This window comes from Saccopteryx leptura, chromosome 9, assembly GCF_036850995.1.
Source record: "Saccopteryx leptura isolate mSacLep1 chromosome 9, mSacLep1_pri_phased_curated, whole genome shotgun sequence".
NCBI lineage: Eukaryota > Metazoa > Chordata > Mammalia > Chiroptera > Emballonuridae > Saccopteryx > Saccopteryx leptura.
This window is the reverse complement of record NC_089511.1, coordinates 41,604,525-41,621,873: the sequence shown is the minus strand read 5'-3', so window position 1 is coordinate 41,621,873 and position 17,349 is coordinate 41,604,525. Positions and strand designations below refer to the sequence as shown.

The 17,349-nt window shown below is 36.1% G+C and overlaps 1 protein-coding gene across 1 annotated transcript in view; it reads right to left on the bottom strand.

The window, feature by feature from the left end:
• Window positions 1-3,863: 3,863 nt before the first annotated feature.
• Window positions 3,864-17,349, bottom strand: part of ZNF567 (zinc finger protein 567) — a 51,936-nt gene continuing 38,450 nt past the window's right edge. The window contains 4 exon segments of the mRNA XM_066348278.1: window positions 3,864-4,505; window positions 4,507-6,193; window positions 10,215-10,301; window positions 10,559-10,685. Of these exon segments, the coding sequence (XP_066204375.1) occupies window positions 4,475-4,505; window positions 4,507-6,193; window positions 10,215-10,301; window positions 10,559-10,685 (1,932 nt within the window). The 3' untranslated portion in view covers window positions 3,864-4,474.

Here is a 17,349-nt window from a genome sequence, read left to right as displayed (position 1 = left end):
GACCTGGGATTGAACTCACAACCTTGGTGTATCAGGACGATGCTCTAACCCAGTGGTTTTCAACTGTTGGTCCATGGACCAGTGCTGATCTGCCAGAAATGTCAGTCCAATTCGTGAAAGTTAACCATGCTGCTATTGTATGAAGACTGTCATGGACTGGCATGAAATTTCTGGTGAACTGGCATCAGTCCATGGACTGGTGGTTGAAAACCACTGCTTTAACCAACTGAACTACCTAGCTAGGGCTATATTTTTAAAAGTTGTATATATTTATAAAATTAAATTTGACACACTTAGCTTTAAATGGAATAGCTAAAAATTAAAAAACAAAAGTTATCCAGAAAACTTCATATCTGCCACTTCTTTGCGTTTTTTCAGGAACCCCTCAAGTAGAATAACTTTTTGTGGCCAAACCTTTGTGGAATGTCTCTTCATTGCTCATTTCCACCTCAGCTGAGATTATGTACATAATATATTTTATACATTAAAAGTATATACATTATATGTAAAAATATAGTTTATATATACTGCTCACAAAAATTAGGGGATATTTCAAAATGAATTATGAAGCAAAATAAAATATCCCCTCATTTTTGTTAGTATATTTATATATAGTTTGTATATATAAAATATATAATGTATATTTTAAAACATATATGTTAAGCTTCAGAGACTTGCAGGGGGAGGGTTAATATAGAATTTGGGAAATAACAGAAATATAAAATGTAAAAATAGGTTTAGGATATTTCTCGTCTGCTCTAGGATGTCCGTGACTGGCTTGAATTTAAAAAAAAATTGTTAGAATGAATACAGTAGTAATGTAACCAGGAATAAATATGCTATATTGCTGATTTACTATTAGTCTGACTAGCCATAAAATAGAACTAAAGAATGTACTAAGAAAGCTTATAAAAGTTCCTGTAAAATGTTAAATAGTTTGTCCTTATAACCATGACTCAACATTACTAGTTCAGTAATCTCAGTTATGTATTCTGTAACAAATCAAAAGTATATAATCAATCCTGTACTTTCACTTCTGACCAAGCTCTCACTACAGTTAAAAGGCCTGTCCCCTCTGGCTGATGCACATCAAGGGTTTAACATCTGAGCAAAATAAACAAACATAGGCAGAAGCTGTGTGCACCTCAGCCTCCTCCTCTTTCTCCTCACTCCCACCATCCTAAAGCTTGCAATTCTGATTCTTGCTCAAGGCCAAGAAGACAACCTGACTCTGAAGATTTGGGGATACTTGTTTCATAAAATGAAAACCCTAATTTATAAGCTACTTGCTAGCTTCAGTTCCTGTAACAACCAAGGGAAGCACTTGGATTTTCAGATATGCCAGTTCTGGAAGATGTATGGCCTTCAACCTGTTATTTGAATACAGTGAGCTGGTTTGCATATAGTCCCCCTCAGCAAAGAACTCTCAGCCCCATCCTTTCCGTTCCTTTGTTCATTCTCATTTCCTTCTGCCTTATAAAAAGATAGGTATTTTGAGGACGGAGTCCCCCATCTTTCAGTTAGTAAACATCAGAATATAACTCTTTCCCTCTTATCAGCACCTGTGTGTGTAACTGGTTTTCATGTCGACATGCAGCCAGACCTTTGGGTTATTTTTCCAGTTTCAGCAATGTGTCTCTTCCAATAACACCACATCTTCTTCCTTCCTGTAAGTAATATATATTTTGGTGGGTATAGTAACTATAATAGGAGAGTAAAAATTAAGATATTGGGAAACAGCTAAGAACATAAATATAGAGAGATACCTAATGATTACTACACAAATACTTTTATAACTTGTCTATAGAACTTCCTATAGTATAGGACTATACTAACAGTTCTCTTAGGCAAGAAAACAGCCTAATCATATGTGAATTTATAATTGTAATTATAAGTTTAGTTGTTTAAAAACTGTACATTAGTATACCATACTTTCTAGTGCCTCATACACAAAACCTACAAAACATAAATGTTATGTCCTACATATAAAAAATGAAGTAATATATATGCGTACAATGTTCTACTGCAAACAAAACATGGCTATTTTCATGAAAGAATCAGCAAATCAGGAAGAAAAATAGCACATGTTAGGTATACCAGATAATTTATATTTTGGTGACAATTGTGGAAATGCCTAGGAGGGCAAAAACAAGGAAGCATAGAATGTTCAAGTGAATGTGACCACACATTTCCAGTATCTTTGTGGGTTAGCTAGAACAAACAGATGCAGTTAGATCATACCTCCCACTTACTATATACCCAGGAAAAAGAGGAAGGCTTGCATTTGGGGTCATCAGTGATCATAAAAATTCTTTTGTTGGCCACCACTGTTGGCATATAATAGTATTTGCTCACCTACAAATAGACTTACTCAAACGAAATAATTCCTAAGTTTTGATAGTTCTGAATACAGAACCTGTAATCTTACCTAAGTGTTGTAGTTATTTTACTGTGTTTATCCTGCCTACACTCTTAAAGTCTCTAAGCATAAATAGGAATTATTAGTTAAAGCTAAATTTCACAAAGTTCTGTCCAGTTAGAAAAGGCATGATATCTTTTATCTTATGTTCCTTTCAAGTTTAAATTTTTATCATGTGTGATTTCCCTCATCATTCATTGTTCTTTTATGCTCTGAACTTATCTGTAAGACCAGGACTGACAAGGATGTTTCCATTTATTATCCACTGGCAATTGCTGCTGCTTTCTATAGGCTAGAGGGCTTGTTAAACATATTTTGTCAGATATTTGAACTACCAACCATTTTCGTGCTTACCTAGATCTGGTTTACAGTTCTACTAATTTGGGATAAAACCTTCTGCTTACTTTAATTTTCACAAAATTTTAATACACACAATAATTGTATGTAGTAAATATGGATTAAAATTAACCTCAAGAAGAACAGTTAGTCACATCGTTAAAGTTGCTGCTGAGCTTACTATTTTCATAGAAAGGATGCCACAGATGCTACTGTTTTAGAAGATTTCCAATTCTCAAACATCAAAACCTCTTCAGTGAGTTTTCATTTGGAATTTCCAGAGATCCACATGTTCTATAAAATAAATCGAGCAACAAAAGGCTTATTTTATACAGTGGTACCTTGAGATACGAACCAACCAACATACGAATTTTTAAAGATATGAGCTGAGAATCGGTCCATATTTTTGTTCGAGATCCAAGTCATGTCTCGGGAAGCTGCCGCTAGTTGGTGCATTGGCCCACGGGTCCAGTATCGGCAGTTTGATAAACGACTTGACTGACTTACGAGCTCGGTTACAGAATGAATTAAATTAGTATCTCAAGGTACCACTGTATAGGCTTATTATATTTAATTAGGGTTGTTTATATATTTTTCATAGTTGTGTCTATTGTGACTACTATACTTCCAAATTTTACTCACCTGTGTCCCTTCTTAACCTCCCTTTCTCTAGTATGAACTCTTTGATATTGAATAAGGTATAAACTATGGCTAAAACTACCCTTATAATCATGACAACTATAGGATTCCCTCTAATAGAATTGTGGAAGGTTTCAGCCAGTTAAAAGATCTTTCTGCATTAATGACATCCATATATATATTCATGACTAACAATATTCTCACAATTATGACATCATAAGGATTTATTTTTAGTAGGAGTTCTCCAGTTGAATGATTGCTAAAGAGCTTTCTCCACATTGATTACAATCAGAATTGTTACTCATGAAAGAAAATCATTACATGTTGAGAAAGGTCTGAGATGTTTGGCAGCATCCACCATAAGCTGAAAAAGCTTACATACACCCTTGGGTGGAGTAATTTCAGTCCTAGTATAAAATTAAGAGAAATACATACAAACAAATACAAAATATATGCAAGAATATTTATAGCAGTATCTTTATTAAAACACAAAATTATAAAAAATACAAATAACCATCAAGAGGATAAAGAGCAATATATTCTTAAAATTGAATAATATACAAAATGAATATGAAAACACTACTGCCACATGCAGTAATGTATGAATCTTCAGAATGTTGAGTGAAAAGGGATGCAAAAGAATTCATGATGTATGATAAAAATATAAAGTTAAAGACATGCAAAAACTACTTCATGATATATAAGCCAGGGAAGTGATAATCTGAGGAAGTAACAACTACATTTTATTTCACTAGGTGCAACGAAGAATATAATTCATATTTTATTTGTTATGAAGACTAATGCTTATAACCATTTTTAAAATCTTGCCTCTCCATGTATTATGTATTAAAAAATAAACTGAGTCAGCAGAACTTGAAAACTTAAAAAATTAGATTCACTGCTGATAAAGTTTAGTAACAATAGTCATATCCATTTTTATGATAGTAAACAGTTATGATGTATGGTACTTTAAATTAATAACTATTATTACATTTGTGATTAAAATTACCTTATTAGCATGCTTAAAAAAACTAAAGTTTTACAATAACTTGGGAAGGAAGGCTTCCTAAGGAAATCACATCATTTATTACATTTCCATGTTTTCTCCTTTGTGAGTTCTCTGATGGACAATGAGGTTTCTCTTATAACTGAAGGATTTACCACACTCACTACAAATATAGGGTTTCTCTCCTGTGTGAGTTCTCTGATGTACAATGAGATTTGTCTTCTGGCGGAAGCACTTCCCACATTCATTACATTTGTATGGTTTCTCTCCTGTATGAGTTCGTTGATGATGAATAAGATATGACTTTCTGCTAAAGGCTTTCCCACACTGAGAACACTCATAGGATTTCTGACCTGTATGTATTTTCTGATGCACAGTGAGGGTTGCTTTTTGGCGAAAGGACTTCCCACATTCACTACAAATATAGGGTTTTTCCCCTGTATGAATTCTCTGATGTAGATTGAGATTTGTCTTTTGACTGAAGGACTTTCCACATTCATTACATTCATATGGTTTCTCTCCTGTGTGAGTTCTGTGATGATCAATGAGGTATGACTTCATTCTAAAGGCCTTCCCGCAGTGAGCACATTCATAAGATTTTTCCCCAGTATGTGTTCTCTGATGAGCTACAAGGGTTGTCTTCTGGCGGAAGGATTTTCCACATTCATTACAAATATAGGGTTTCTCCTTATTATGAGTTTTCTCATGAAGAGCAAGGGTTGTCTTCTGGGAGAAGGACTTCCCACATTCATTACAAATATAGGGCTTTTCCCCTGTATGAGTTCTCTGGTGTACAGTAAGGTTTGCCTTCTGGTGAAAGGACTTCCCACATTCTATACAAATATAGGGCTTCTCTCCTGTATGAATTCTCTGATGTAGAGAGAGTGTTGTCTTCTGGCGGAAAGACTTCCCACATTCATTACACTCATATGGTTTCTCTCCTGTATGAGTTCTTTGATGACGAATGAGGTGTGACTTCAATCTGAAGGCATTTCTACATTGTGGACATTCATATGATTTCTCCCCTGTATGTGTTCTCTGATGATCAGTGAGGGCTGTCTTTAGGCGGAAGGACTTACCACATTCATTACAAACAAAGGGTTTCTCTCCTGTGTGAGTTCTCTGATGATCAATCAGATACGACTTCCTTCTAAATGAATTTCCACATTGATGACATTGATAAGGTTTCTCCTCTGTGTGAATTCCCTGATGCAGAATCAATACTGACTTCCGGCAGAAGGACTTCCCACATTCAATGCATATGTGTTTTTTTTCAATATTGGTTGCTCGTCTCCTTTTATCACATTCAGACCAGTTTTCATTTCCATAAGCTCTACGGTGTGTAAGTAAACCTTTTTTAAGCAATAATTTCTCACAGTTATTATATCCAAATGACTGTGCTGGCATTTCCAATTTATGATATTGCATAAGCACTTCATTATGACTGAGAGCCCTACCATGCTGATTGGATTTGACTCCATAGTGACGTGTCTCTGGTTTAGTACTGAAGAGTGATTTCTCATATCCATTATATTCACTATGCCTCTTTCTTGCAGGACTTAGATTACTAATGATTAATTCTGAAACATTTTTAAAAATATTTCCATGACTGTCATATTCAGGAATGAGATTTTCTGAATATATAGGGTTTTTGCTTAAAGAAAATGTCTTGTCATATCCATTACTGTTCTCTTTAATCAGTTTTTTGTGACTGATGAATAGGACTGATCTAGAATACTTATCTTGGTGTTTCTTGAAATTCACTAAAAAATCTTCGGCTTTCCAGTTTTTTTCTAGAAAAAAAAATAACAACTTATGAATTTTCCCAATCTTGTTATAAAAATGAATTAAACTGGGGATTATTATAATATATAAAGTCCAAAAAGACCCAAATTACTCCCTGCCTTGGACACAGTAGCAAAGTAAAATTTCTGCTTTGGTGTGGAAAAGAAATTTTAAAAATAAGCAATGAATGCTAGTAAGTTTTCCACTTTGCACCAGAACTTCATACATAAAGTGGACCAAACACAAGAATCAGTAAAGAGAAGATAAAAATGGTGGAAGAGGGATTGATGCTTAAATAGGTTGATTCAGAGGCAATGAATTGAATCTTTTAAGTAAGATGGACAAGATTAATACATTTTATAGGGAAAATATTAGAGGAAGAATTAGTTCTGGAGGACACAGATCAGAGCCTACACTTTTATTTATTACCCCTAGACTGCAAGGTAAAACACTGCCCATTGTTCTATCATTCCCATCCTTGTAGCAATCAATTAATAATTACAAGCATCAATTAATTTCCTAGTGTTTAGGAAAACTGTCCTACAGTCTAGGCCTAACACTCCATATAGCTGGGAATAATTTTGTCTTGTGACAAAGAACTACGAAAATACAACAGAAAATGTAAAGTAAACTAGGGGTTTATTCACTGGTATATCAGACTATTACTATCAATTCTTTTAGAACTGTTCCATTAAAAAACTCTCATGACTATCAATTATAACTATCTTTCATTTCAATTGTTGACTTACTCTTTCAGGTTTAAAGAAAGACTGTTCAAGTGACTTCCCTAATACAGTAACATCCCCTAACTCCAGATGAGTTGTTCATTTCTGCTCTAGATCATTCCTCAACTTTAACCTTCAGTTCTCTTATAAGTTTAGAGCTATATTTGACTTCTGTTACTTTGCAATCATCCAAATCTAGTGGAACAATGTTAAATCTAGGCTAAAAAAAATCTTCTGCCTTGAGTCCATTACCAGCAATACTAATATACAAGGAATTTATCCTGTAAACAAAACTTACACCCCCTAGTATCACTCTTTATATTCAAACAAGTTTTAAGGGTTGTTCCCATATTTGACAAATCACAGCCATAAAAAGGTACACTAAACTGTGTATTACAGGCAGTGTTTAATAGAAACCAAGCACTTCCATCACAATGTATACAGCCATGGCCTAAACAGGTATATCTGAAAGGAACATATAAGTACATGCTTTCTGAAAAAACAGATATCTCTCCTGGATAGCTCCACATACACTTTATGACACAACTACGAAATACCTAACAGGCTATATCCTACAGCAAAGAAGACTGAAACAGGGGATCTTATCATTGAAGGAAGGAATACTTAAGTATAAACTATGTAAAACTACATAATCATATCCAAGTACTATGTGTGTTATAATTTGTGAATAGCAAGGGAATTCACAGAAAAAAAACCAGTGAATATAATGTGGAGTAGTAAAGTAGTTCATGGAGAATAAATCTCAAGACTGAACCAAAAGATCCATAGTTTTTGAAAAGGGAACACAACGCTATGAAAAATATGGATATTATGACAAATCCTACATCTTTAAAGAAAAGTTAGAAGACCGAATCAAGTGGAATTAGCAAGAATTTCTCACAAAAGAGAAAAATAAAGTTGAAATGATAAGTCCTTAAATGATAAAGAATTTCAATTTCATATAAGAAAATAAATAGGTAACAAGTGATATATCTTGTCAGAAAAGAAACTAGAAATTTAAAAGACTATGAAAAATGATAGCAAAGTTAAACTTCAATTACAATAATTAAGACAAAATAAGATATTGCTAATTTGTATAATGTCAATGAGAAATGAAATATGGGATGATGTAGATATATTTCATAGGCTGATAAACAACACAAATTGTAAAGAGAATCATAAAAGATGATGACAAGGAGAAAAGAATCATGTGGATATCAAGTAGGAACAGTTAGAAATAGATAATAAAAAAGATTTTAAGAACTAGGAAAGTGCCTGATCAGGCTGTGGCGCAGTGGATAGAGCGTTGGACTGGGATGCAGAGGACCCAGGTTCGAGACCCTGAGGTCGCCAGCTTGAGCATGGGCTCATCTGGCTTAAACAAAAACTCACCAGCTTGGACCCAAGGTTGCTGGCTCAAGCAAGAGGTTACTCGGTCTGCTGAAGGCTCGCGGTCAAGGCATATATGAAAAAGCAATCAATGAACAACTAAGGTATCACAACGAAAAACTGATGATTGATGCTTCTCACCTCTCTCTGTTCCTGTCTGTCTGTTCCTATCTATCCCTCTCTCTGACTCTCTGTACCTATAAAAAAAAAACCCCAAAAACTAGGAAAGTTAGTGAATTTCACATCCAACATATTGTCACAAAATAGGTGTAGAATTTCTAAAAGACTAGAGTAAAGGTAGGAAAAATATGATCAAGCCCATTTTGAAGCATCAACAAAAACAAAGTGTTAAGTCCTGAGAATGTATGAGATTATAATTGAAAGGTTTATTCCTTGAGGACATATCAGACAAATACGACTGGAGAGTCCAGTAAAACAATATACGTTAAAAAAAAAATTTTGTAGCCCTGTCTTGCCCAGTGGATAGAGCATTGGCCTGGCATATGAACGTCCCAGATCCGATTCCCAGTCAGGGCACAAAAGAGAAGCGACCATATGCTTCTCTTCCCCTCCCTCTCCTTCTTCTTTCCCTCTTCCCCTCTTGTAGATAGTGGCTCAGTTGGTTCGAGCACATCAGCCTCAGGCGCTAAAAATAGTTTAGTTGATTTGAGCATCAGCCCCAGACAGAGGCTGCCAGTAGATCCCAGTTGAGGCGCATGCAAGAGTCTCTCATTATCTCCCCTCCTCTCATTTAAAAATAAAACAAACAAACAAAAAACACTTTGTGACTACTCATGCCAGCCACTGTTTCTGGCAATAAGGCTATAGTGGTAAAGAAAACAGATCAAGATGGAAATAGTCACTCAGAAAATCAGGATAAGAATGACTTAGTGTTTTACACAAAGTGTTGACTTAAAGAATGATGATCAGTCAAATAAAATGAACCACAAAGTTTAATGAAAGAAAATGCTAACTGTGAAATTATCAGTCTGGACAAAGGCATGGGAGTTTTAAAATTAATAAGATGTAACCAGTGGTGGCGCAGTGGCTAGAGAGTCAACCTGGGACACTGAGGTCCTAGGTTTGAAAACTCAAGGTCACTGGCTTAACTGTAGGCTCGTCTGGCTTGAGGGCAGGCTCACCAGCTTGAGCACGGGGTCACTGGCTTGAGTGTGGGATTATTGACATAACCCCATGGTCACTGGCTTGAACCCAAAGGTCACTGGCTTGAAGCCCAAAATCACTGGCTTGAGCCCAAAGTCTCTGGCTTGAGCAAGGAGTCACTGGCTCAGCTAGTGTCCCCTAGTCAAGGTATGTATGAGAAACAATCAATGAACAACGAAAGTGCTGCAAATATGAATTTACATTTTTCAGCTGTTTCCCTTTCCTTTTCTCTCTTTCTAAATAAAAATAAATAAATAAAAATAAAATAAAATAGCTAGGTTTATAGTGAGAATGGGAACTTAGACAAGCATAAAAAACAAGTCTGAGGTAAAAAAGAGAAAGACAATGGGAAGCAACTAGAAAGACAAGCATTAACCAAAAGTTTTCTCTTTTTTAAAGATAGATTTAGGAATTCCTGAAAGAAATCCAAACAATCGCAGTGACAGAAAGGGCTGAGAATGCTAGAAAAAGACATATAAAAGATTAAAGGAAGGAAGGCTTATAGTACATTTTGACTAAGTCAAGAGTGGCAACTATCTCCAGTAACATCAAACTACTATAGAAAAGAATATATAGGGAGAGTGATACTAGAAAGTTTGCTTTAAGTTAGCAGGCACAGTGGTCATTTCAAAGGTTAAGAGCCTTTTAAAAGACACTCCCAAAATATTTCAAAGTCTCCACCAACCCCATAACCAAAAAAAAAAAAATGTATTTTCCACTAGTTTCATCTGCCTGAGAGTGAGAAACTCACCTAAGCGGGTGTGACTTGTCAGTGATGTCCATGGCTCCTCTCCTCGCTCCAACTTGAGGATCACATCAGGCTTGGTCATGCAACACCCTGACAAGGGAAGATTTGAATTAAGTTGGCTTTAATCCACTTGGAAAACTAGTAAGATTCATTTTCAGTACTGCAAATTAAGATACACCTTCACGTAACAATAAATTTAACACCTTGTACCAGGCAAGATACAATCATTCTGCTAACCAAGAAGGATTCATCACCTCTTATCCTTGAAATCCAAGATCATATACTTGAGGTAATTTAAAAGAAAATAAATTTCTGAAATTTACTGAAAGTTTCAGAAATTCTCTCACCCACAGAAATGAGGTGGCAATAGTTTTCCAACATCACATCCATGTATAGAGTCTTCTGAGCAGGATCTAGGTGCTGCCATTCCTCCCATGTAAAGTCCACAGTCACATCTTTGAATGACACTGATCCCTGCAATAAATAGGAACTATGATTAAAACAAGTTGACTAGACATTGGGGACTAGTGCTGATCCTGTTTCTTGGTGACATTCATAGGAAAATTTATAAAGAAAGCCTATCATTTTATTTTTTGTTTTGTGATTTACATTGTGAGGAAAACAAAAATCAAAGTACAAATATCTGCCACCAAATTTATTTAATAACTCATTCTAAAACTATTTACTATGAAGCCACTTTGTACCCCAAAACTGCATTCATTCACTGGGATGTCAAGACATACAAAACACTGTCCCTGATTACAAGAAGTTAGAGGCTTAAAGCATGTAACACAAAGTGTGTGTAAACATAAATCTGAAAAGAGGTGTTAGAGGTAGTACAATAGAAGTATGTACAAGGTGCATGTATATGAACAGAAGTGCCTAACCGGTGGTGGCACAATGGATTGCATGTCATCCCAGGATGTTGAGGGCCTTGGTTTAAAACCATGAGGTTGCCAGCTAGAGCGTGGTTTATTGGCTTGAGCATGGGGTTGCCGGCTTGAGCATGGGATCACTGAAATGATCCCAAGGTCACTGGCCTGAATCCTAAGGTCATTGGCTTGAGCCCAAGGTTGGTGGCTTGAGCAAGGGGTCACAGGCTTGCCTTGAGCCACCTGGTCAAGGCACATATGAGAAGCAATCAATGAACAACTAAAGTGCAGCAATTATGAGTTGATGCTTTTAATTTCTTTCCTCCTCAACCATCTCTCTCTCTTACAAAAAAGCAAAACAATAAAACAGCAGAAACATTTGTTCAGCCTTCACTGAGGAGGTACTGTGTAGTGCAAGAAGAATATGGTTTTAAAACACATGGGAATGATTTTCAGTATCCAGTGATCATAATGAATTGGCCAGGGAAACAATCTCTCAGATAATAATTATAAAATCTGAATATAATATATAATAACCAACTAATAAATGGCACTGAAAAGCAACCAAAGCTAGCAGAAATATCTTTCAAAGACAGCAACTGCAATGGGTAAGACTAAGCTAATGGCTTTTTTGCATGAAGTAATGAAGTGCAAAACCCACGGCTCTTAAGGCAGAAAACCATAGAGTCCTTCCTTAAAGGTGGAATAGAACAGAAATGCATGGCAGATGAATGAGACATTTATGGATAAATTCTGAAAGTGAGAGAACTATAGAATGGATGAGACCTAAAATTTGAGTATAAACTCTGCCAGATTCTAGGTTGAGAATTAAACTAAGCAATTTTTGGAGAGCTCACAGAGGGCCTAGGAAAAAACAGACAAAAAGATACCAGAATAGAGTTTGAAAAAATAAAAGTGCACCTAGTGATATTGAAATTTCTGTATTTTTTTCTATTTTTTTATTATTAATTTATTGTGTTTACATAGATTCTAATATCCCTCGTGTTCCCTAGTACATCACCCTGGTCCCCCTTCCTGTAACGCCCTCTTCCCTTCCCTCCAGGATTTGCTGTTCTGCTCTCGTCCCATCCTATCACCCTATCATCCCCTTTCCCTCTATCTGCTTTCCTTCTGGATCCTTTGATCCCGCCTCTGTCTCTATTCTGCTCCTCAGTTCACATTGTTCCTCGGAATCCTCATATGAGTAAGGTCATATATTTTTCTTTCTCTGCCTGGCTTATTTCACTTTAACATAATAGTTTCCATTTCCATCCATGTTGTCACAGAAAATAATATTTCCTTCTTTTTCATGGCCCCATAGTATTCTATTGTGTATATGTACCACTGCTTTTTAATCTACTCGTCCACTGAAAGACACATGGGCTGTTTCCAGATCTTGGCTATTGTAAACAATGCTGCCATAAACATGGGGGTGCATTTCTCCTTTTGAATCATTGATGTGGTGTTCTTGGGATATATTCCTAAAAGTGGGATTGCTAGGTCAAAAGGTAGTTCAATTTAAAAATTTTAAGGAATCTCCATACTGTTTTCCACAGTGGCTGCACCAGTCTGCATTCCCATCAGCAGTGCAGGAGGGTTCCCTTTCTCCACATCCTGGCCAGCACTTATTCTGTGTTGTTTTGTTGATGAGCGCCATTCTGGCTGGTGTGAGGTGATATCTCATTGTGGTTTTAATTTGCATTTCTCTAATGATTAGTGGTGTTGAGCATTTTATCATATGCCTATTGGCCATCTGTATGTCCTCTTTGGAGAAGTGTCTGTTCATTTCTTTTGCCCATTTTTTGAATGGACAGTTTATCTTCCTGTTGTTGAGTTTACAAAGTTCTTTATAAATTTTGGTTATTAACCCCTTATCAGACATACTGTCAAATATGTTCTCCCATTGTGCAGTTTTCCTTTTTATTTTGTTCATGTTGTCTTTAGCTGTGCAAAAGCTTTTTAGTTTGATATAGTCCCATTTGTTCATCCTGTCTTTTATTTCCCTTGCCCATAGAGATAAATCAGCAAATATATATATTGCTGCGAGTGATGTCAGAGAGCTTATTGCGTATGTTTACCTCTAGGATGCTTATGGCTTCATGACTTACATTTAAGTCTTTTATCCATTTCAGTTTATTTTTGTGAATGGTGTGAGTTGGTGGTCTAGTTTCATTTTTTTGCAGGTAGCTGACCAATTTTCCCAACACCATTTGTTAAAGAGACTGTCTTTACTCCATTGTATGCTATCACCACCCTTGTCAAATATCAATTGTTCATAAAGGTGCGAGTTTATTTCTGGGTTTTCTGTTCTGTTCTATTGATCTATATGCTTGTTCTTATGCCAGTACCAAGCTGTTTTGAGTACAATGGCCTTGAAGTATAACTTGATGTCCAGAAGCATGATACCACCCACTTTATTCTTCGTTTTCAAGATTACTGAGGCTATTTGTATTCTTTTTTGGTTCCATATGAATTTTTTGGAATATTTGTTCTATATCTTTGAAGTATGTCATTGGTATTTTAATACAAATTGCATTAAATTTATAAATTGCTTTGGGTAATATAGACATTTTAATGATGTTTATTCTTCCTAGCCATAAACACAGTATGTGCTTCCATTTGTTTGTATGTTCCTTGATTTCCTTGATCAATGTTTTTTAATTTTCTGAGTACAAGTCTTTAACTTCCTTGGTTAAATTTACTCCTAGGTATTTAATTTTTTTGTTGAAATAGTGAAGGGGATTGTTTTCTTAATTTCTTTTTCAGACAGATAATTTTTGGTATATAAAAATGCCTCTGATTTTTGAGTATTAATTTTATATCCTGCAACCTTGATAAATTCATTTATCACCTCCAGTAGTTTTTTTACTGCAACTTTAGAGTTTTCTAGGTACAGTATCATATCATCAGCAAATAACGATAGTTTTACTTCTTCTTTTCCAATTTGGATGCCTTTTATTCTTTTTTTTTTTTTTTGTATTTTTGTGAAGTTGGAAATGGGGAGGCAGTCAGACTCCAGCATGTGCCCAACAGGGATCCACCAGGCATGCCCACCAGGGGGCGATGCTCTGCCCATCTGGGGCGTTGCTCTGTTGCAACCAGAGCCATCCTAGCGCCTGAGGCAGAGGCCATAGAGCCATCCCCAACGCCCGAGCCAACTTTGCTCCAATGGAGCCTTGGCTGCGGGAGGGGAAGAGAGAGACAGAGAGGAAGGAGAGGGGGAGGGGTGGAGAAGCAGATGGGCGCTTCTCCTGTGTGCCCTGGTCGGGAATTGAACCTGGGACTCCTGCATGTCAGGCCAACGCTCTACCACTGAGCCAACCGGCCAGGGCTTATTTCTTCTTTTTGTCTGATTGCTGTGGCTAGGGCTTCCAGAACTATATTGAATAAGAGTGGTGAAAGGGGGCACACTTGCCTTGTTCCTGATCTTAAGGGGATTGCTATTAATTTTCGCCCACTGAGTATGATGTTGGTTGTGGGCCTGTCATAGATGGCCTTTATCATGTTGAGGTATGTTCCATGTATTCCCACTTTGCTGAGAGTTTTGATCATAAATGGGTGCTGGATCTTATTGAATGCCTTTTCTGCATCTATTGATATTATCATGTGGTTTTTGTCCTTTCTTTTGTTTATGTGATGAATCACATTGATTTGCGAATATTATACCAGCCTTGCCACCCCAAAATAAATCCCATTTGATCATGGTGTATGAATTTTTCATGTATTGCTAGATCCGGTTTGCTAATATTTTGTTGAGAATTTTAGCATCTAAATTCATCAGGGATATTGGCCTCTAGTTTTCTTTGTGTTGTCTTTGCCTGGGTTTGGAATCAGAATTATGCTCGCCTCATAAAAGGAACTTGGAAGTTTCCCCTCCTCTTGAATTTTTTGAAATAGCTTGAGAAGGATAGGAGTTAGTTCTTCTTTGAATGTTTGGTAGAATTCGCCTGTGAAGCCATCTGGCCCAGGGCTTTTGTTTGTTGGGAGTTTTGATAACTGTTTCTATCTCATTTGTTGAAATTGGTCTATTTAGGTTTTCTGATTCTTCCAGATTGATTTTTGAAAGATTATATTTTTCAAGGAATTTGTCCAATTTACCTAGGTTGTTTAACTTTTTGGCATATAGTTAGTTCTTCATAGTATTTTCTTACAACCCTTTGTATTTCTGCTATGGTCATTGTTTCTTCTCCACCCTCATTTCTAATTTTATTTGAGTCCTTTCTCTTTTTTTTTGATTAGTCTGGCTAAAGGTTCATCAATCTTGTTTACTTTTTCAAAGAACCTGCTCTTGGTTTCATTGATTCTTTGTATTTTTTTTTTAGTCTCTATGTCATTTATTTCTGCTCTGATCTTTATTATTTCCTTCCTTCTACTTCCTCTAGGCTTTACTTGCTGTTCTTTTTCTGGTACTTTTAGTTGCAAGATTAAGTTGTTTATTTGAGCTTTTTCTAGCTTCTTAAGGTATGCCTGTAATGCTATGAACTTCCCTCTCAGGATTGCTTTTGCTGTGTCCCACAGATTTTAAGTTGTTGTATGCTCATTTTCATTTGTTTCAAGGAAATTTTTTATTTCCTCCTTAATCTCATTGTTGACCCATTCATTATTTAATAACATGCTGTTTGGTTTCCAGGTGTTTGAGTGTTTTTCAGTTTTCCTACTGTAGTTGATTTCTAGTTTCATGCCATTGTGGTCAGAGAAGATGCTTGATATGGTTTCATGCTTGATATAGTTTCAATCTTCTTAAATTTGTTGAGACTCATTTTATGCCCTAATATGTGGTCTATCCTAGAGAATGTACCATGAGCACTTGAAATGAATGTATATTCTGCTGCTTTAGGGTGGAAGGTTCTGAAGGTATCTATTAAATCCAGTTGATCTAGTGTGTCCCTTAATTCTGATGTTTCTTTGTTAATTTTCTTTCTTGAGAATCTATCCATTGATGTTAGTGGGGTATTGAAATCCCCTACTATTATAGTATTGCTGTTGATCTCTCCCTTTATGTCCATCAAAATCTGCTTTATATATTTAGGTGCTCCTAATATATTAGGTGCATAGATAACTCCCTTTATCATTATGTAGTGACCTTCTTTATCCCTTACTATAGTCTTTGTTTTAAAGTCTATTTTGTCAGATATAAGTATTGCTACCCCAGCTTTTTTTTTCATTTCTATTTGCATGAAATATTTTTTTTCCCATCCTTTTACTTTCAGTCTATGTGTATCTTTTGTTTTGAGGTGCGTCTCCTGTAGACTGCATATGTGCGGGTCCTGTTTTCTTATCCATTCAGCTACTCCATGTCTTTTGATTGGAGCATTTAATCCATTTACATTTAAGGCTATTATTGATATGTAGTTGTTTATTGCCATTTTATTCTTAAAGTTATATTCCTGTTTTACTATATTCTTCCCCCCCCCTTTGTTCTTTTTACAACATGCCCCTTAACATTTCTTGCAGCATTGGTTTGGTTGTAATGAATTCCTTGAGTTGTTTTTTTTTGTCTGGGAAGCTTTTTATTTCTCCTTCAATTTTAAATGATAGCCTTGCTAAATAAAGAAGTCTTGGTGTAGGCCAGCGGTTCTCAACCTGTGGGTCGTGAACCCAGCGGGGGTTGAACGACCAAAACACAGGGGTCACCTAAAGCCATCGGAAAATACATATTTATTATACATTTTAAAATAAAATATGTATTTTCCGATGGCTTTAGGCAATAGGAATGTATAGGCAATTTTAAAATGTATAATAAATATGTATTTTCCGATGGCTTTAGGTGACCCCTGTGTTTTGGTCGTTCGACCCCTGCCGGGGTCGCGACCCACAGGTTGAGAACCACTGGTGTAGGCTCATTCTGCATTATGTGAATATGTCTTGCCATTCCCTTCTGGCCTCAAGTGTTTCTGTTTAGAAGTTGGATGTCATCCTTATGGGGGCTCCTTTGTAGGTGATAGCCTTTTTTTCTCTAGCAGCTTTTAATATTTTCTTTTAGCTTTGGTATTTTAATTATGATGTGTCTTGGTATAGATTTTTTTTGGTTTCTCTTTAATGGAATTCTCTGTGCTTCTTGAACTTGTGTGACTTTTTCCTGCATCAATTTAGGGAAGTTTTCAGCTATGATTTCATTGAACAAGGTCTCTAACCCTTGTTCTTTCTCTTCTTCTTCAGGAACGCCTATGATGTAGATGTTGTTTCTCTTTCAGTTGTCACAGAGGTCTCTTAGAATTTCCTCAGATTTTTTTCAGTCTCTTTTCTTTTTGCTGCTCCGCTTCCGT